This window comes from Pelmatolapia mariae, linkage group LG16_19 (assembly GCF_036321145.2).
Source record: "Pelmatolapia mariae isolate MD_Pm_ZW linkage group LG16_19, Pm_UMD_F_2, whole genome shotgun sequence".
In the NCBI taxonomy this organism is placed as follows: Eukaryota; Metazoa; Chordata; class Actinopteri; order Cichliformes; family Cichlidae; genus Pelmatolapia; species Pelmatolapia mariae.
In genome coordinates, this window is record NC_086241.1 from 46904619 (window position 1) to 46925268 (window position 20650).

Here is a 20650-nt window from a genome sequence, read left to right on the forward strand (position 1 = left end):
GTCAGAGAAAGGGGGTCTGGGTAAGATAATGAACAGACTACCAGGACATGAAATGAGTCACAATGTTCATCTTTTTGGTGATATTTTATAGAACAAAGAGCTTCCAGTAGTCATACTTCACTACTTAAAAATACCTTGAGTTGTGTGTAGTCATAAAGAATGTGGCAACAAAGCTGAGGCGATAAGTGAGCGTTAGATCAGATCAGCAAAGTAAAACTCAGCCTCCGGTCCAAGCTAATAACAGCTGGTCCAACTCACATTAACTGTTGGCTTAGCTAACACCTTTCTACATTTCCAATTGGAAAATCTCAAACTCCTCCTTTCATGCTGACCTAATCAGTGCTACGTGTGATGTCACTGATACCTGATCTGTTTTGCTCAGGCAGTCTGCAAGCTATTCAAGTACCCAGTAGTCTTTATATGCTCTGCAAAACTTTGCAAACCAGTCTCTATATGTTGCAGCTGTAACTGTAAAAAAAACTGCTCTTCCCCATTTGTGGTGAACTTTGCTGTGACTCCATTTCCTGTTTAAGCCAAATTTTAAACTGATTAGCATTAGACCTGCCACATCAGGCTATGCGCTGTTTTGAGGCCCTGCATGCAAGGACGTCTCCAAAGCCTCTGCACTGGTTGGTTCCTGGCCATGAGTGTGGAAGCGTGTGGAAGTCAAAATACAGGAGATTACCTTCAAATATATATATAACTGCAATCACTAATAACTAATAAATTCCTTTCTCAGTAGTAATCCTTACTAAAATAGATTTTTGGAGCCGGCGCTGATACTGATTTATAGGGAGTTAAAAAAAAAAACTAAAAAAACAAACATAAATTACATTATGCAATTCACAAACTCATTTTATTACTTATTGTAAAGCGTCTGCGTTACAGCAGCCACACTGCTGTGATGCATGCTCTGCCACATGTGCTGCACATGGTGCTAAGTATTGCAAAAGGTGCAGTCAGCCACGCTTTGCTGGACAAACTAAATAACCACTACCTCAAGCTTTTTTTTTCCTGCTTTATCTTTTCGTACGATCACATGTAGAGTAACACATCTGTGACAGGCCAAGGCTGTTTTATCACTCAAGCTATGAAATATAACTGCGCTATATTAGTCAATAACCAATACTGTGTTGATGACTTGCTTACTGAGGATGTCCATTGCACTGCTGAATTCTCAATGGTTAGACTTGCTTTCAGCTGTTATCACACATGTGCGTATTGTGTATGTATGTGTACTTACAGAATGCTAGAACTGTTACTCACCACTGTCTTTCCACTAGCTTAACTAAATGTGTGTATTGACCAAAGACAGCCTGTGTATGCGTTAGTGTGAATGTGTGCGGCCAGTTGAATTGTGTGCTTGGATGTCGTTTCTCTCCTGCATGTGATGGAATTTGGCTGTCTCACTGTTACAGACGTCTGAAAAAGCGAGCAGCTGAGAAGGTCTCCAGGCCAAAGGTTAATGTTTCAGCCGGTGGAAGGTACACTGTCGTGGGAAAATCCACTGTCCATGTCTGTCTGTACTCTTGTTTACTGTAGTTTTGGTAGTGGGTTTCCAGTTGGAGTAGAACATAACCACTCAGTGCCTTCTTTTTAGCTAGTTGTCCCTTCCCCTCTCTAATCTCATATTATTATGTTGTGTGGAGCATATGAAGGGGTTGTGGTACATTGTGCTAAGGTACTTTTCTTCCCATTTCTGTCTTTTAACATGACTGCTGACAGCACAGATTGAGAATAATACCTAAGTCAAAGCATATTACTTAAATTTTATATATTCTATATCATCAGCACAAACCCTTTCTTTCTAAAAATTCTTAGCATTCCACAGTATTAATAGCAAAACACATAATGAATCTTTTGATGATACAGATGTTGTCAATCTGTGCAGTGTCAGAGGCCTGTTTGTTTTAATGCATTAGTCCTTTTAATCTAATGCAACAGCTGGAAATCCCATTCTTCATTATGGCATGCTTTTTGGAGGAGGTCAGCAACTTTTCATCCTGGGTTCTTAAACTGAAGCAGTCGCAGACATTCGACTGCAGAGTTCATGTAACAGAAACTGACCTGCATCTGGTAGAATCTGCAAATAATTTACAGTGTTTGTTTTATCCTGTTCATCCTGTTTTATCCTGGTATGTGAGTATTAGGAAGTCGCACCACAGATGTTTTTGGATGTGTTACATGATACTTTTTGGTGTCCTGAGGTTAAACTTTTGCTCCTGAGGAAAATGAATTATTGCAGTGAATAGCTAAGCTTAACAGATAAATGTGGTGTGAAGGAATATACCTTAAATCAGCCGTCCCCAACCTTTTTTGCACCACGGACCGGTTTATGTCCGACAATATTTTCACGGACTGGCCTTTAAGGTGTCGCAGATAAATACAACAAAATAAAACCAGTACCGGTACCAAAAAAAAGAAGATTTACTCATAACACACGGGAAAAGACCCAGGGAGACTGAGTTAATGATAAAAACGATAAAAAAATAACGCGAAAAACTGATTAAAAACCCTCGAAACCATAAATTTCACACCCGAGCCTCAACTCTCGTGGCCCGGAACCAAACGACTCCGTGGCCCGGGGGTTGAGGACCGCTGCCTTAAATGACCATGCTGTTTTTTTTTTCTTCAAGTCAGCTAATCCCTCAAAACGATCAGAATACATTAATTTTTCCTTTTCCAGTTTGTGGTTTTCAATGCCAAAGCTTGAAATAGATTTTTTTTCCAGTCATTCTGTTGTAGATTTTTTTCTGTGCTTGGAATTGTTGTCCCAGTGCATGACCCAGTTTTGGCCAACCTTTAACTATCAGACTTTATAATACGTTGGTATACAGAGGATCTCATGAACCTAATGACTGCTCAGGTCCTGTGGCTGCAAAAAAGTCCAAATCATTACGTCCACCACTGTGCTTGACAGTAGGTATGAGACACTTGTGCTGATATGCTGTGGTTGGTTTTTGCCAAACATGGTGGTGTGCATCATTTCCACTGTGGTCTGATCTGTCCGAAGGACTAGCAACCTGCCCGAGCTTCTGCTTTTATAGAGACTTTACACCACCTGGAAGCTGCGTACTCTTAATTCACATTGAAGCAGTGAGGGTGTACTTATTAGTTTGGCAATCAAGCAACATTGAAATACTCTTTTTTTCTGGTTAAAACAATACATTTACAATTTGCAGATTCTATTTGATTCAGTTCTTGACATTTGAAGTTTTTGGGATAAGTAAGAAACTCTATGACATTTAACAGAGATGGTTTGAAAAATCCATCAACACAAAGCACAGATCACCCTGTATGGACTGTCATGTGACCTTTAACCATTAGACCTCCAGGAAACTGACACATCTGCTTTTTGTTTGCAGCCCATCCACACATAAAGCAATGCCATACCATATAAAAAACCCTTAAAGTTCACACTGACATAAAAGTACATCAATCACAGTAGCTTAGTTTGTACTAACCATGTGTCAGTGACCGTGTTAAACATGTGATACACTTTATGGCCCAAAGCATATGGACATACCAACTGTATAGCTATTTATTCTGTTCCTGGCCACCATCGTCACACCAACTGTATACAAAGGAAAGGAAAAATCTGAGTATGCTTTTGTCCATAAAGCGTATCTACTTAGGTCAATGCTAATTAAACCTGTCGTGTCTCTGCCCTAATGGCCCAACATTGTATGTTGTTGTGTTTTGCTTTCAATCTATTTCGTTTTTATTGAAATTTTGTTGTAATTCATCTAAGAAGGATGTGCTTGGTTCAACTAGTCTGTGTGCTTTTTGTGCATTTTTACTCTGTATTACCTCAGTAAAACACAGTGTTTTATAACTGTTTAACGACAGTTGCTTAGCAGCTATGTTGAATATAGCACATCCTTTTGAAGAGTGTATCTGTACTAACACACTATCGTGCATCATGCAGTCTTTGTTACAATGATTTTTCACTTTGTCACATCACTTTCTTCACCAAACTGTGCACTCTAACCCGTCTTTACCTTGCAGGCAGACACCCAAAGCTAAAGCTATCACTAAGTCTAAACAGAGCAACCCTGGCAAAAGGTAATCTGAGAATGAACAACGAAGTGGGGAAATTCAAGCTGTCTGCAAAGACCAACAGACATGCTAATAAAGTCAGCCAGATTAGCCTAAAAGCAGCCAAAATATTGAATTTTCCCCTCTTCAAAAATTGAAAAATTGTCTAAACTAGATTCATTCTCTCCAGTATGACAACCTGTCCCATGCATGTGAATACTTATAGAGAATAACTCTGACATACTGACATGAAAAAAAAAATGAAGTAGAATCAACAAAATTTTGAATATTGAAATTGTCATAATGTGTGTGCGTACCATATATGTGATTGTGTTGTTGAATGTCCAAAGATTTGTTATTATAAAGAGCATTTTGGTGTTGAAAAACTGATGAAATAGCTCGAGCTTTTGTCATATAGAGTCGGGTAGTCTGCGTAGTTTAGCACAAAGACTAAAAAATAGCAGGCTCTGATCTGTTCTCTGTGCTCTGAATCTATAATCGAGTGAATCAGTAGAAAAATGCAAATGTAAAAACCATTTGCTGTTTTATAAAAGGTTACCTGACTTTTTTTCTCAGTCAAGCAGAGACCTTTGCCAAGATTTAATTTAAGTTTGTGCACGTTTAAGTTTCCTGTTGGTGGTCTTTATTGCTACACTAACCAACTACAGCTATATATTGTATATGGATTATACATCCTCTTGTAAAATTCTCAGCAGGACAGAGTAATGAATATTTTCCAAAATGTGACATCTTTGTTAACCCAAGTGATAATCATAATCTTTATTTGTGTGTTTAAAACAAACCACACCAACATTTCTTATTATTGTGTGTGTGTGTGTGTGTGATATATATATATATATCCTTTTTTTCTTTCTGTGTACCATAAATACAATCAAGGTATTGATTCGCTCAGTATTTCACTCACCACAGTCCCTGCCCGTGCTTCTGCTCCCTCCAGGTTGTATTTGGAACGTCAGAAGAACAACTTCCTTCTTCACTCTGTGGCATGTACAGGTACAGAGGTCCATCTGGCCGCCTGTCCGCTGGAATTCAACAAGCCAAACGCCACATCCTCCTGCACAGGCGGCATGCCGGCTGTCATTAGCTGCATGCCGGGGCCGCTGTTCATGCAAAACAGCGGTTTGAAAAAGAAACTGAAAATTTCGGTAAAGTATTTTTTTGTGAAGTGATCGCAGATATGTGCTGGCATAGTTGAATAACGTGATGTGTCTCTTTGTTGTTTAGACCAATGTGAGGCTGAAGGGAGGTGCCAAGGTAGGCGAGGGTCGGGTCGAGGTGCTGAAAGACAACGTGTGGGGGACTGTGTGCGACGACCGCTGGAATCTGCTGTCGGCCAGCGTTGTCTGCAGGGAGCTCGGCTTTGGCAGCGCCAAGGAGGCTCTCACCGGTGCTCGCATGGGTCAAGGTCAGGAATGATTAAAAAGTTTGTACAATGGTGATCTTTGGCTCATCCAATCTGCATGTCAGAGTATCCTTGAGTGGGATACTGAGACCCAAGCTGCCCCCTATGCATTCATCAGAGCGTGAGTGTGTGAATGTTAGGTTTCAAGTACTTTGGCATAGCAAAAACTGCCTGTTTGTGTGTGTGACTGGGTGAATGAGGCTTGTAGTAAGAAAGTGCTTTAGAGGGCTCAAATTTAATAGAAAAGTGCTATATCAGTACCAGTGCATATATAAAAGTTAACTGATCTGGTTCCACATATAGATATCTAACTCAACTGAAGAGGTTATTTATAGAGAAATGTTTATACAGATTCAAAAAATTTATTTTATAAGACTTTGATCATTGAGTGGATTCTGTTTGAGGTTTTTTTTTTGCATTAAATCTCTTTGAAGCCATCACCTGAGGCAGGATGCGTTTATAACTGTCTTCAGAGAGGACTTCAGTCACCAGCTGTCCGTCTCTGGCCTTCTAATCTCTCAGGTCATCGCTTCAACCCGCAGAACTGATAATCTGCCTTTAACATTCCTACACGGAACATCATTTGAAGCTTTTTGAAAAAGTAAAGGAATGCTACACTTGTAGAAAGATAAAACTGAAGGAATGGAGGACATGAGAGACAGAGCTGTAAATATGTTGTGCATTTTCTGATGAAGTCATTACAAAAATGGGCCTTTCATAGTGTGTTTTATCCATTAATTCTCCTACTGAGTACCCCATTCATTAAATAGCATTTTTTATGTGTTTGTGATTCCTAAGTGGTGGTCAGGCACTTTTAGAGCAGAAAAGTATTTTTTTCCAGCTGGGCTATGGATCATTTCATGTGACAACGAGGCAGTCAGTTTTATAAGGCCAGCATGTGTCTGAGCCACCTGGGCTCCACATGAGCAACAAGAATGACTTTTTCTGCCAAGGTGTAGAAGACATTGCATAGAGTCAAAGATGAGTGTACACTGAAGACATATAGAAATATAATCTATGACAATATATGCATAGATTATGGTGAGTTGTATTGTTAAATAACAATTTTAATCATTTGTTTAGCTAAACTCCCTGGTCTGCACTTTGTCCATTTCCTTGGCTTGTAGGAAACTGTTAAAGAAATTTGGCTGAAAAGCTGATCTGCTTCCAAAAGCCTCACTGAAGGCTTAGAGCAGGGAGGTTGGGAATCCTGAATGAAGCAGTTTTTTGTGTATGTGTGTGAAGAAATACATGTCCTTGTGAACAAATTGTGCCTTTGTTAGGTCGTTTAAGGCGCTGAATTTCGAAGAATTTTCTAAAACCAATCCACACACACACACACAACAGCTGCACATAGATAATACAATTAGTTTCTTGCAACTTCATAAAGAACACACCCGTCACACCTGCTCTCAGAAATGCTGGGTGGGGATGTCTGCTGTAGTTTGTGTACATTATGATATCTACCACAGAAGAAGTTGGCGAAGGAGGCTCATCAGATAGTTTTTGTGTACCTGGGCTGTCTTCCAGAAAGCAGGTTTAGTCAAAACCTTGAATTCATTAACCCTGAGATGCGATAAACTCTGGATTTTCCATTCCAGACAGAAAAGTAACACAAACTTTGGGTTCATTTCTGAAATCTTGCTCTTCTCACTGGCACGTGTTCCTTAGCATGCCTTGAGTTTAGTTTTCAGCTTTTAAGACACAGGGTGTTCTTTACATGATCAATGTTTATTTGTTTATTTGTTTATTTATAAGGAACCCCATTAGCTTCCACAACAGTGGTTGCTAGTCTTCATGGGGCCCAAACCATCAAATACAATCAAATAAAATATTACACAATAAAGTGGATACCAAATATCCACATAATTTGGCTCTTACATCCACAGTAAGGTTTTACAATTGTGAAAATATAAGCATATAAATATCAATAACACTAAAACAAAATACACGAATTTCCATTACAAATGACATTGCCCTCTTACAGTATTTACAATGAATTAAAAGCTGCCTAAATAGGCTTTTAAGTGATTTTTAAAATTATGAATAGAAGTTAATTCTCTAATTGCATAAAAAAGATGCTCTAAATATAACAGAGTTTTTCAAAAAGTTGCTTTTAACTTGTGGAGTTACTAAATTGCGGTTTGTTAAAAATCGTGTAATACGATTATGTATTTCATCTGGATATTGCAACTGAGCAGAAAAAAAATATGGTGTGTTTAACAGTATTGCTTTCTTTAAAAATACAAGTAAGCCATAGTATAATTTAGCTTGTACAGAAAGCCAAGAAAGTTTATCATGCATTTTATCAATATTTGTATAGTATGAACACCTTAACCCTCTCAGGCTCAAATTAAGTTTTTGTTGCTAATGCACAACTAAGTCCTGCAGTGGTACTTCTGAGTAAAAAAACTCATAAAATATGTATGTGGGGTAATCAGGTTGTTAGTTTTTAACTGTTGCAAATCGGCAACGCCTGCCTTGAGAGGGTTAACACTAATCTGGCCGCCTTATTCTGGACTAACTGAAGTCTGTTCAGGTCTGTCTTATTAGCTGCTGACCAAATGATTGAACAGTTCTCTAGATGAGATAATAATAGTGCATTAATGACATTTTTCATAATTGAAGAAGTAATATAAAAGGAGCATTTCCTGGCCATAGCTATGCCCTGCCCCATTTTCTTAATAACAGAGTCGATGTGCTGAGACCATGAAAGGTGGTGGTTTATGGTAACACCAAGTAATTTAATCTGGGTGGTCTGTTCTAATACCGATCCAGCTATGGAAAGATTTAGTTGTGGGCTGTTGACTAAGAGTACTCTACTTCCTATTAACATAGGTTTGGATTTGGATACGTTTAAAATCATGTTGTTTTTACTTATCCAGTCAAACACGTTCAGCAAATCTTGTTGTAATATGCTTGTCAATTCAGAGTTGCCACTGGCTGAATAAAACATGGTAGAATCATCAGCATACATTACAAGATGAGATTTATCCAGGACATACAGCAGATCATTCGTGAAAACTGAATAGAGAAGTGGACCGAGGCAGCTTTCACAGCCCTCAGAGAAGTAACCATTATAATAAACCTTTTGCCTTCTTCCAGACAAATAACTTTCCATCCAGCACAAAGCAGCTGGTGAAAATCCATTACATTTTAGTTTGTCTATCAAAAGATCATGATTTATCAAATCAAATGCAGCACTAAAGTCCAAGAATACCACCCCAACCAAGTTCCCATTGTCTAGATGTTTATACCAGTTATCTGTCATATGAATGTGAAGACAAATTGATTTGTTTAAATAACTATTTTTATCTGAACAGCACTCTACCTTTAAAATATTACACGCAGCAGATGTTCTCTCAGTCTGCCTCTGTTGGAGGTGATGTTGGTAGCACCGGCTCTGGAATCTTTTAAAGCCTATATTATCAAAAGTATTCACTTACCCATCCAAATCATTGAATTCAGTTGTTTCAAACACTTCCATGGCCACAGGTATGTAAAATCAAGCATGTAGATATGCAGCTTTGCTACTAAATATTCCACAGTCAGCTGTTGGTAGTATTGTAACAAAGTGGAAGCGATTGGGAACAACAGCAACTCAGGTACACAAAATCAAAGAGCGGCTTCAGCAGATGCTGAGGTGCATAGAGTGCAGAGATTACCAACTTTCTGCAGAGTCAATCACTACAGACCTCCAAACTTCATGTGGCCTTCAGATTACCTTAAGAACAGAAGATGGAGAGCTATATAGAATGGGTTTCCATGGCTGCATCAAGCCTTATATCAACAAGCAGAATTCAAAGCATCAGATGCAGTGGTGTAAAGCATGTTGCCACTGGATTCTAGAGCAGTGGAGACATGTTTCTGGACGAATCACGCTTCTCCATCTGGCAATTCAATGTACGAGTCTGTGTTTGGTGGTTGCCAGGAGAACCATACTTGTCTGACTGCACTGTACCAAACATAAAGTTTGGTGGAGGGGGATTATGGTGTGGAGTTGTTTTTCAGGAGTTGGGCTCAGTCCCTTAGTTCCAGTGAAAGGAACTCTTAATGCTTCAGCATACCAAGACATTTTGGACACTTTCATGCTGCCAACTTTGTGGGAACAGTTTGGGGATTGCCCTTTCCTGTTCCAACATAACTGCACACCAGTGCACAAAGCAAGGTCCATAAAGACATGGATGAGAGAATTTGTGGAAGAACTTGACTGGACTGCACAGAGTCCTGTTCTCAACCCAACAGAACAACTTTGGGATAAACTACAGCAGAGACTGCGAGCAAGCCCTTCTCATCCAAGATCAGTGTTTGGCCTCACAAATGCACTTCTGAAAGAATGTTCAGAAATTCCCATAAACATACTCCTGAACCTTGTGGAAAGCCTCCCCAAAAGAGTCAGAGCTGTTATAGCTGCAAAGGGTGGGCCAACATCATATTTAACCCTATGGATTAAGAATGGATTGTCACTCAAGTTTGAGGCCTTTATAGGCAGACCCACACAGCCCTCAGCAGTGGCCTGGCCATTGTGGGATCCTCGCAAAATTCCCTCTTAGCAAAAAGGCAAAATTGTGATGGGCCAAACACAGGCTGGCCTACTTGGGATCTATATAGAGGCTTCAAATGGCAAAACTGCTGTGGGATAAGCATGGGTTTACCCTGCTCACATAGCTCCACAGTTCATCCACGACTACAGAGTAAAGAAGAACTCTTGTCTCTCCCTTACTCTACCCCATAGATTTCCAGTGTCTTGTACTTTGAGTCACTCCCTTCTGGCCATTAAAAAGACTAATGGTTTAGAGCACTACAGCATTGGCTGCACTTTTCAAATCCAGGAGCTACATTCATTTGTTATCCTGTCTCTACTTATATGTTAATCTACTGAACAGGATATTAAATTGATTTATTCATTTATTAATATCTCTTATAAAAGCACTCTTTTGGGAGTTAAAGCTATCCCATGTTAACATATCTTTGAATATTTAATTTTCAGCACCTTCCAAATATATTTTATGCCGCTTCTTTCATTAAATTCATTCCGATCAGCTGCTGTGGATCCAGAGCAGGGTTACACTCGGACATTGTCAGTCATGCTTCCTGGAACAGACCTCTGCTGTGTGTTCAGACTCCTGTCAGACCACCACCTGGCTCAGCGAGTCCAAGAAACATTCCTGAACGTCACTGAAGTCGGAAACGAGTGAGGCCGAAGGAATTCCTTCCACAGAAATTACGCATCACAATCACCTTATGGTGCGATGACTTGCAGAGACAGAGTGAGAGTTTAGAGAGTAAATATGAAGCAGGGTGGTGCTGACCGATGTTAAAAAGTGAGCTCGGTATTTGTTTCAGTACTGCATACAGTTTGGAAGCCATGCAAAAAGAGACCTTTTAATTCTGCATATTGTAGCATATCAAGTGTATTATAATAACCACCATAAAATCCAAAGACTACAATTTCAGTACTGCTAGTTTGGGGTGCTTCTTCATCTTTATTGGCTGAGCTTCTCAAAACCAGATTGAGCCTTTTGAAAGGTCCAAAAAGCAGTCGTGACCTGGATTGTACTAAATCGGATTTAAGCTCCTAATTAACTGCCCTGGGGCTCAGTGATTACTGCAGTTGCCGCCACATACAGCTTAAAGATCTTGTACCATTTAAAACTTTTGTGAAACCCTCAGTTTTTGTCAAACAATGTTTTCAGATAAGGTTTCCAAGCTCTTAAATACTGTAGGATGTGTCTCATCATTTTGCCTTGAAAGACTATCAAAAGTAACTTCAAAGTTGTCAGTGCGTCTGTCTGTCTGCTTGTCCAGGAATGGGTCCAATCTACATGAATGAGGTGAAGTGCCTCGGGCAGGAGAGGTCCATCTGGGACTGCCCCGTTAAAAACATCACATCAGAGAACTGCCAGCACTCGGAGGACGCTGCTGTTCGCTGCAACGTGCCTTACATGGGCCTCGAGACCTCGGTCAGACCTGAACTTTCTCACTAAAATGTTTCATTTAAAAGTTGTTAATTTGTTAAGTTTTTGCTGTTTTATATGGAATTCATAGCAAATAGACTTATTTTTCTAAACAGGCAGAATGATTATAATGTTTAGATTGTTTCTATCCTCTACAGGGGGGATAGGAAAGAAGTTAAATATTGTCTTATTTCACACTGTTTATTTTAGTATCTTTTCTGGCCTTCAGTAGAAGCTGCTTTACTCGTCTTTGTGCACAAAAATGTGAGATTTAGAGCTAACAGTAAGAACAATCTCACATCTGTTCTCAACCAATAATCCTTCGGTACTGTTGTCACAAAAAAGCTCATTGGCCAAATCCTCAGTTTGAGTTTCACATTTAACTGCTTTGAATGAGTTTCCTTGTTGAGTTGCTGAAAAAGCAAATCAAAATGTTTTTAAAAAATCTCAAATCAGTTTGAAAAAGCTTTTTCTGACAGCAGTGACCTCTTCTGAAAACTGAGTATTTCTGGTTGTTACACTTCCCCTTGTGTAGATACACACAGACGGCGGGCTAAAAACTCCTGAAATTAGATACTATCAACCATATAAACCTTCAGAAAATGTAATCTCATTAATTATCACCCGTAGTTAAACATGTATAGATTTTTCATAAAGTAGCCTGTAATATTTTTGACATAATTAGAGGTTATTCACAAGAGAAACAGAGTTTTTTTTTTAAAAGAAAACCCGTCTCTTTGTGCATCTACACTTTGCTTTGTGGTTCCTAACCCCTTGGTCCCGCACAGATCCGAATCACAGGAGGACGAACCCGCTATGAGGGCCGTGTCGAGGTGCTGACCTCAGACCCTAATGGGACACAGAGCTGGGGTCTGATCTGTGGTGAAAACTGGAGCACCAAGGAGGCCATGGTGGCCTGTAGGCAACTGGGCTTGGGCTACGCTAACCAGGGCCTGCAAGTAGGTTATTAACACCACCAAGGACAACATTCTGCAATAGAGTAAACTGTTGTCTTTTTTGGTACATATATATCATATGGAAATATAATATACTGTCATGTACAACCAATGGCCTTTCATTTTAGTTTGTTTTTAAGGCTTCAATGTTGTTAAAAATGAAGAAACTCTTTGTTTAGATGACTGTATCTGCAGTTGACTGTATTCAAGGCAACAGTGTACTCAAATAGACAGAATCTAAGACTGGGGAGTGTTCACGCCATAGATTTTGCCTCACGTGAGCCTGGACTATTTAAAATGTGGTCTGCAATCATGGATTCTGTGGTAGCAGATTTAGATTTGAAATCATACAATCATTGAGTCTTCTATTGGACTACTGATTTATGGTTGCTGTCATTTAAGTACTAGTCCATTATTTTTGTAATTATATCACCAAAATCATCCTTTACTGCTTGAATCAGTCAGGATGGATACATAGAAAATCTCCTGTTTCTTCTCATGTGGTAGTTTTCCATTGCCTTGTTACCTTCTGATAAAACTCAGACCTCGAAGTTTTAGCTGTGTAGGTCATGTTGCCTAAGAGGACAGGAGTCTTTCAATTTTCTTCCAAGCACCAATACTCTGTCGCCTTAAAGACAGTAGCGTAGTAAACTCCAGATGCCGACATCCTCGAAAAAGTTCCAGCTGGTGTTCTGTTTCTGAGATGCTGGATCCAGCTTCTCTGGCAGTAGCTGCAGGGGCATGTTTACCGGCACGTAATCATGAAGCGATCAGCTCATCACAGGCACACGCACCACAGAGTGCAATAAATGAAACGGCCACTGAGTGTGCAGCTTTTTTTTCTTTTGGTGCATAAATGCTCAAATATATAACATTTTTAGTAATGACTCACACATAGACTTAAATTGTTGCTGTATATATTTTAAGAATATATTTGAGCGTGCATTCATTAACATGTGACAGCATATTATAATTTACATATGGTTAGATGTTTCTTTCTCTGTCTGGGGGAATAAAAAAACAACCCACTTCCGTGCAAGTGAAGCTTCTAATCTGACCCAAAACCGCTCGCCACCAAAGTGATGTGGTGACCTCATGTGGAAACCATGTCGATGTTTTCGTCGCCTAGAAAAGACTAACCAAACTGCTGCTTCAACAACACACTTTCTACTGCGGGAGGACTGGATATGAACACTGACAGGTTTAGCTTAGACAGTTCAGAGACAGGACAGGAAGTGTGTCCCCTCACTGACTCCCAGCAGGAAAACTCTGCAGATCCGGATAGTGGGCGGCCGGAGCAGTTATGAGGGCCGGGTGGAGGTTCAGGTTGGGTCCAAGTGGGGCACAGTGTGCAGCACAGGCTGGACCACAAAGGAAGCCATGGTGGTTTGCAGGCAGCTAGGGCTCGGCTACTCCATGCATGCCATCACTGTAAGTAGGAATGAAGACTTAAATCACACCACGAGCAAAACATGCACAGAAGTAATGATAGCACAGACTGTGAAAAACAATAGCATGACAGACTCGCTGATGTGATATTCAGGATTGCAGTAGAAGCACTATTAAGTTGAAGAAACATAGATTTGAATTACAAGTATGTTGTGTTTTAGATTCCTTACTATAAACTATTGTCTGAGGAAAGGCTCACAGGAATGCCGAAAACTGCTGAATTTAACTGACAGCATTTAGAAAATGCTAAAAGCTAATGAAGCTTTTCAGACCCTCATATTTGTCACACTGACTGATATAAAGTTAACATTTCAAAACCTACAAAAAACTATTTGTAAGAAATATGTAGAAGTTCAAAATTGAACTTTGCAGAATCCAATTTTTGTAAATGATTTTGCTTAAAAATGTTATTCTTGCAGAAAAGTAGATCACCTATAGTTATTGGTGCAACAGAATTTGAATCTCAGTTCATTGCTGATATTTTGAAGCCAAGCAGAAAACCAAGTAAAATGTGCAGATGTGCAACCTCACTGGCTAAAGTATAAAAATGGCTAGAGCAGACAAGGATGTGCACAATTACAAGGATGTAATTTTCCACTACAGCTAATGAGGCAGATTTCTACTTTGATGACTAGAGAGTGACTGTTGCATGTTATATTAAAGGGTTTGATTAGGCTATTGTGGCGTGAGGTTGAGAAACCTTGCAGAAAGACTATTGAGTCTCTTAGCATCTGAACAAAGTGGTCATAAAGTCAGCATTGCACTGTGTCCTCATTCAGGAGCCAAAAATGAGTCATGAACATCTGTTTTTCAGAACGTAATAGCGCACTGAACTCTCTGCAGCAGTCTGTGAATGATTTTGTCCTGATCGACGCACCGTGTTTTTTTGTTTTTTTTTGTCTTTGCACGTGTGCCTGTTCTGTTATATCTCTTTAAGGAAACCTGGTACTGGGACAGCAGTAATGTGACAGACATGGTGATGAGCGGTGTGAAGTGCATGGGAAATGAGATGGCTCTGAGTCAGTGCCAGTACCACAAAACTGTCAGCTGCCAGAGAGCGGCAGCAAAGTTTGCAGCGGGAGTAATCTGCTCAGAGAGTGAGTGACACGGAGACAAACAAAAGCTTTGCATCGTGGCTTGATTGTTCATATTTATGTAAATCTGCAGCAAGATTAAACTTCTGCTGACCTCATGAAACTCAGTAGCCTTAATGCAATCATCAAACTCCAGAGAAAAGAAAGAATAACACTTTAAAATTAAGAGAAAGACTTTGATGTGCTTTAAAGACCACATGTATTACCACAAAAAGAATGAGGACTATACCTCAATCCTAACCCTCCTTCTCTATCTAGCGGCCTCTGACCTCGTCCTGAATGCATCTCTGGTTGAGCAGACAGTTTATATCGAGGATCGCCCTCTGCACATGCTCTACTGCGCTGCAGAGGAGGACTGCCTGTCTAAATCAGCTGCGAAGGCCAACTGGCCATACGGACACCGGCGCTTGCTCCGTTTCTCCTCTCAGATTCACAACATCGGCCGCGCTGACTTCAAGCCAAAGGCTGGACGGCACTCGTGGGTGTGGCACGCCTGTCACGGGTAAGAAACCAAGTCTATTATGAAAACAATAACCTCAATATATGCTTAAAGAATTAAAGATTAAACCACAATTCCACCATCAGGCCAGCAGGGTCTTTCTGTGTGGAGTTTGCATGTTCTTCCCGTGTTTGCGTGAGTTCCCTCGAGGTACTCCAGCTTCCTCCCACAGTCCAAAGACATGCAGTTTATGGGGATAGGTTAATTGATTAGTGTAAATTGCCCATAGGTGAGAATGTGGGAGTGAATGTGAGTGCGAATGGTTGTCTGTCTCTGTGTGTTAGCCCTGCGACAGACTGGCGACCTGTCCAGGGTGTACCCCGCCTCTCACCCTATAACAGCTGGGATAGGCTCCAGCACCCCCCCACGACCCTGAAAAGGACGGATGGATGGATGGATCAAAATAAGTTTTTGAAAGTTTCATTTTTTTATTATAGCAAAAATTTCAGAAGGTCTCTGACTCTCAAAGTCTCAGTGGAAAGACAAAGGAAGAAACTTTTGTTTAGGTTCACTTTGTTAAGGTCTCATCCTGTTAAAAGGGAGTTCTTCACAGTCGCCAATTTCTCACTCATATGAGATCATGTGTTGTTGGGGTTTTCCCTACTTATTTTAAGGTCTGGGATTAAAATCAAATTGCTTAAGTTGATCTGGATTTATTTGAAAAAAGAAAAGAAAAATATTTATAACACATTAGGTGATCCACACATACTGGTAAATCAGTTTTGGGAGTATCTTCCTGTTCCCAAAATCGTGTTAAAACAAAATTCACCATTGAAGCAGAAATGTAGGTATGAATAAAATGACCAAATGAACATAGGAGATAACTATGTTTATTATTATTTCATTTAAAAAGGACTAGAGTCTAGTATAACTCCAGTCTACTGTGTGTGTTTTTGTTTAGTCTGTGAGAAACAAAAAATGTGCTCAGACTGGCGGAAAGAAAGTAGGAAGGGCTGCTTATGTCTGCTATTCAGATAACAGCAGAGGACCAATTGTGTTTATCCAGTAACATGACTGGTATGAACTGACTGAGTGTTTAGACTTTGGGGATAAGTGTTCACAGGTCATATATTTGAGGCGTTAGTATATCTATTAAAAACATGTCCTAGTATTGCATTGTTAGAATGAGCATCAAACTAATGCACTTCCTGTGTTATCTTTGGTTTTTATCATTTTGCCAAATATACAACATGTCAGAAATTCCTGTAAAGTCATCCTGTTATCAGATTCCAGATATAAACAAATACCATCACAGACTTCAAGAGAACTCGACATCAGTGTGTGGTCAGTCATCAAAAGAGAAATACAGGATATAAAAGATAACATTTAATTCTTTTTATATTAAATACAGCCACTACCACAGTATGGATATATTTACCCACTATGATTTGCTGAATGCCAACGGTACCAAAGTGGCAGAGGGACACAAAGCCAGTTTCTGTCTGGAGGACACAGACTGTCAAGAAGGTCAGAATGATGATTTTTCTTTTTTTTTTGTCACAATGATTTCCTTTTAATGAATTTATTATCAAATAAACATGACCAGAAAATTCCCTAATGACCTTTTTGCATTGCTGCTAGTCTTTCAAACATATCTCAATGAATCTGTCTCTTCTTCTGGGACATTAAGGCATTTCTAAACGATACGAGTGCGCCAATTTTGGCGATCAGGGCATCACCGTGGGCTGCTGGGATTTGTACCGTCATGACATTGATTGCCAGTGGATTGACATCACAGACATCAAACCTGGAAATTACATTATGCAGGTGAGACTGTGGGACTCAGTTTGTAGAAACCTATTTGAGAGAGTTATAGTGGAAATTCAAAGCACAGAACCCCAAAAATGGTGACATTCAGATTGGTTTTACCCACATGAGGCCAGTTTCAGAGCTCTTTGGCAGATTCATATATATATTTCAGTGCTAGTAAAGGCAAACAAGGATAGATGATGCTTTGATTGATTGTACTTCAGCTGCCGTCTTTCAGTTTATCGTGCTAATACTGGAGCTTCAGTAAGCCAGCAGATCTATTACCACTGCACTTATACCTGTTAGAAACAAATTGTCATAATCAACAACAAAACATTGCCATGGCAACACGGCTATGTCTTCTTCAGAATTTAATTGTAGTACAAAGAGTTGATTGAACAAAGTGTGACAATCTCTATAAATGGAGATGTTTTGACTCTTTGCCTATCTTGAGCCAAATGTGAGGCCATCTGTTCAACAACTTAACACCTGGCCAAAACTGAGTCATGGAACAATGATCGCAAGCACAGCAGCAAATCTACAGCAGAATGGTTGACAAAGAAAAGAAGTCCACACTTCAACCTGACTGAGATGCTGTGGTGTCACCTTAAGAGTGCTGTGCATGTGATTCAATAAAATGAAACAATGCTGCAGAGAAGAGTGGGCCAAAATTCCTCCACAACGATGTGAGAGGCTGATAAAGTCACAGATTATTGCTTCATGTTATTGTTGCTAAATGGTTTCTACAAGCTACTGAATCATGGGGTATACTTAGCTTTTTACCTTTGTTTTTCGCAGGACTGAATCTCAGTGTTTCTCTGAAGGAAATAAAAAAGTACTTAATTTTTTAAAGAGCTCCACACATAATAACACCTGCAGGGCAGATTAAGACAGTTGATCTCCATAGTTTTCTTTTTTATTTCTCTGAAAGTCCCGTTTCCAGAGCCAGGGAATAAGGTACATCATCACTCATCTTCACTGTGATAAGGTGGATACAGCAGTGTTTAGTGTGAATTGTCCCAGCTTTATCACTCTTTTTCTGTGGGGAACTCTTCTCTTTAACTTCTCTTATACTCAAAAAAAATTCTGCTACAGAGAAAAAAAATCTGAATCATCTTTAGCGTAATGATGGCTAAGTGGCATGCCCACTATCATCCAGCTTAGGTTTGCTTTAAAGGACAGAATTGCAGACAGTTTCAGCTCTTTCAAACCAGAGTGCTTGCATTAGATTTTGTCATCACCCTGTGGTCTCATTCTGCATTTTCGTGTGCTTAGTATACTTAGTTTTGGGTCATACAGCTTGTCTGATCATAAAACCAACAGAGTAAGAATAGTTTATTTAATACTTCTCCTCTGTTCAGGTTGTAATCAATCCAAACTATGAAGTGGCTGAGAGCGACTTCACCAACAACGCCATGAAGTGCAACTGCAAGTACGACGGACATCGGATCTGGTTCCACAACTGCCACATTGGTAAGCAGTGGAAAGCAGTAAGACTACCAGATAATGATAATGATAATAAAATGTACTCTTATTGGCATCTCTGACCACCTTTACTGATTATTTGATCTCCCTGCAGGGGATGCATTGAGCGAGGAGGCAGAGAGGAGATTTGAGAAATATCCCGGACAGCTGAATAACAAGATTTCTTAATCGCCAGTAACTTCCCAGCAACTTAAAAACCAAAGCTGGAATAAAGATACACCTCACTAACTCAGAAAGAAAGACACAAACCTTTTGTCTTCAGGTGCTAAAACGGATCCCCACCACATATCTCTAGATTTGTAGTCACTGAAGCAGCGAGCGTGTGCTCTACGTGTGAATTATTTTACTTGAATATTCAAGTGGTAATTTTTCGTGTAGTCTGAGGTGAGTGCGTGCTATATTTTTACTGCAAATTAAAATTTTATAAAGTCAGTGAGACAGTCTCCTGTGTATGATCGACCTTTTATATTCTGTTCCGTTTATGAGTTATGACTGGGTTTTTTACATTTTTTTAATCACCACAAAGAGAAAAGCTTCAGTGTTTTTGCAGATATATATATATATATATACAGAGATGCTTTTAAACAGCTTGTTTAAGTAATAACATCTGCCTTCATGTTTACAGTATTTTGTGAATGTATTTATTGCCAACATGGAGGTACTAAAGAATCATTCTGGGTCAACAGCAGTATTTGGACCAGTTTGAAGCCATCGTTAACTTTAGTGCACACACGTACTTTAATAATCTTTGACAGATTAATGGGCAAAGGCCAAAGAAAGCTACAGTTACAGTTAGATTTGTTGTATTTACTCTGATGTAATCACACCTGCTGCACCAAATAAAACAGAGAAAAACCTCCTGAGACTCGTTTGACCGGGAATGATTCACTGCAACAATACTGAAGCTGTAAAGCAGCTGTTTTCAGTGCCTGTAAACACAGTCTGCTACAGATATACCAGCCACACCGGTGGAAAAAAAGCAGCATACTTTGGTGTTACAAAAAAACCTGGTCTCTGGTATTGTATCATGCTGGTATTTTACTTTTCCCGCAATTATTTTGTGGTCATGTGGACCACTGCTCCAAGGGTATGCTCCAACAGAACAATAGCACTTTTGTTTTGGTTCCTCGCACTGAGCCAGCAGCTGACTGCACAAATCCAACAATGACCTACTGCAGCAGTAAAGAGTCAGATTATGGTGAAAGATCATTTTGATTTAAAGTATGATAGGTATATGAGTTTTTCAAAAGATGATCTGTTAACCTAAGCCTATGTTATAAAGACAGACAGTAATCCCCCAACCCATCTGCCAGATAAACAAAGAGGTCTGCAGGGCTGATTGCTCAGTTAAATTAAAAGAAAATCAGGTGGGCTGACTAAGACAGAGCTCTCAAACCAGTTGTCAGCTGTGTGCTTCTAAGCCCAGAGTTCAAATCAATCCACTGTTAATCTCAGTCTTCCCTGCCTGCGGTGGAACAATCCCGTTAACCTCCCTTACTAATCACATCAACCGTGTGCGCAACATTGCAGCGGCTCAGCAGCAGAGCTGGTATGCACCTGTTTGTAAGAAGCCCTGAATGTGATTATTTAATCACTTAATTGTGTCTATAGTATAAGAAAACACACAAAAAAGGCCATCGCGGCTTCCTTAAACTTTGAAAGGTAACACTTTGAAATGGCTTATTAACAGAAATGTTTAATGTACAGTGATGCATAATATATGAAACAGAAATGTACGGGATCCACTGAAGAATGTGGAACTATAGAAAGTTTCTGCTTACATATTAGAACAGGTTAATATGTATGATATCATGGAAATGTGGTTTAAAAATGAAGCTATTTGGGAACAACTGGATAAATGCAGAATTTCCTAATCATTTTGTGCACTCTATCAATGCAGCATGAGGACCAAAAATGAAAAGAAATAACAAGGAAAATCCTCCAGGTTTACTAAACAATAAAGGAACACTCTGTGTTTATATGTAATGTTATTGGCGGCC

General features: G+C 39.6%; 1 protein-coding gene across 5 annotated transcripts in view; it reads left to right on the top strand.

Moving 5' to 3' along the window:
- Positions 1-19513, top strand: part of loxl3b (lysyl oxidase-like 3b) — a 31684-nt gene extending 12171 nt beyond the window's left edge. The window contains exons 5-15 of one of the 5 annotated variants that reach the window (XM_063499256.1): positions 1419-1484; positions 4997-5204; positions 5284-5464; positions 11270-11424; positions 13650-13805; positions 14761-14920; positions 15176-15419; positions 16768-16883; positions 17047-17183; positions 18527-18638; positions 18745-19513. In XM_063499256.1, the coding sequence (XP_063355326.1) occupies positions 1419-1484; positions 4997-5204; positions 5284-5464; positions 11270-11424; positions 13650-13805; positions 14761-14920; positions 15176-15419; positions 16768-16883; positions 17047-17183; positions 18527-18638; positions 18745-18818 (1609 nt within the window). In that variant the 3' untranslated portion in view covers positions 18819-19513. Of the gene's footprint in view, positions 1-1418; positions 1485-4996; positions 5205-5283; positions 5465-11269; positions 11425-12206; positions 12378-12493; positions 13806-14760; positions 14921-15175; positions 15420-16767; positions 16884-17046; positions 17184-18526; positions 18639-18744 lie in introns of those variants that run through there. The other 4 variants (XM_063499259.1, XM_063499255.1, XM_063499257.1 and 1 more) reach the window with 4 other exon arrangements.
- Positions 19514-20650: the final 1137 nt, after the last annotated feature.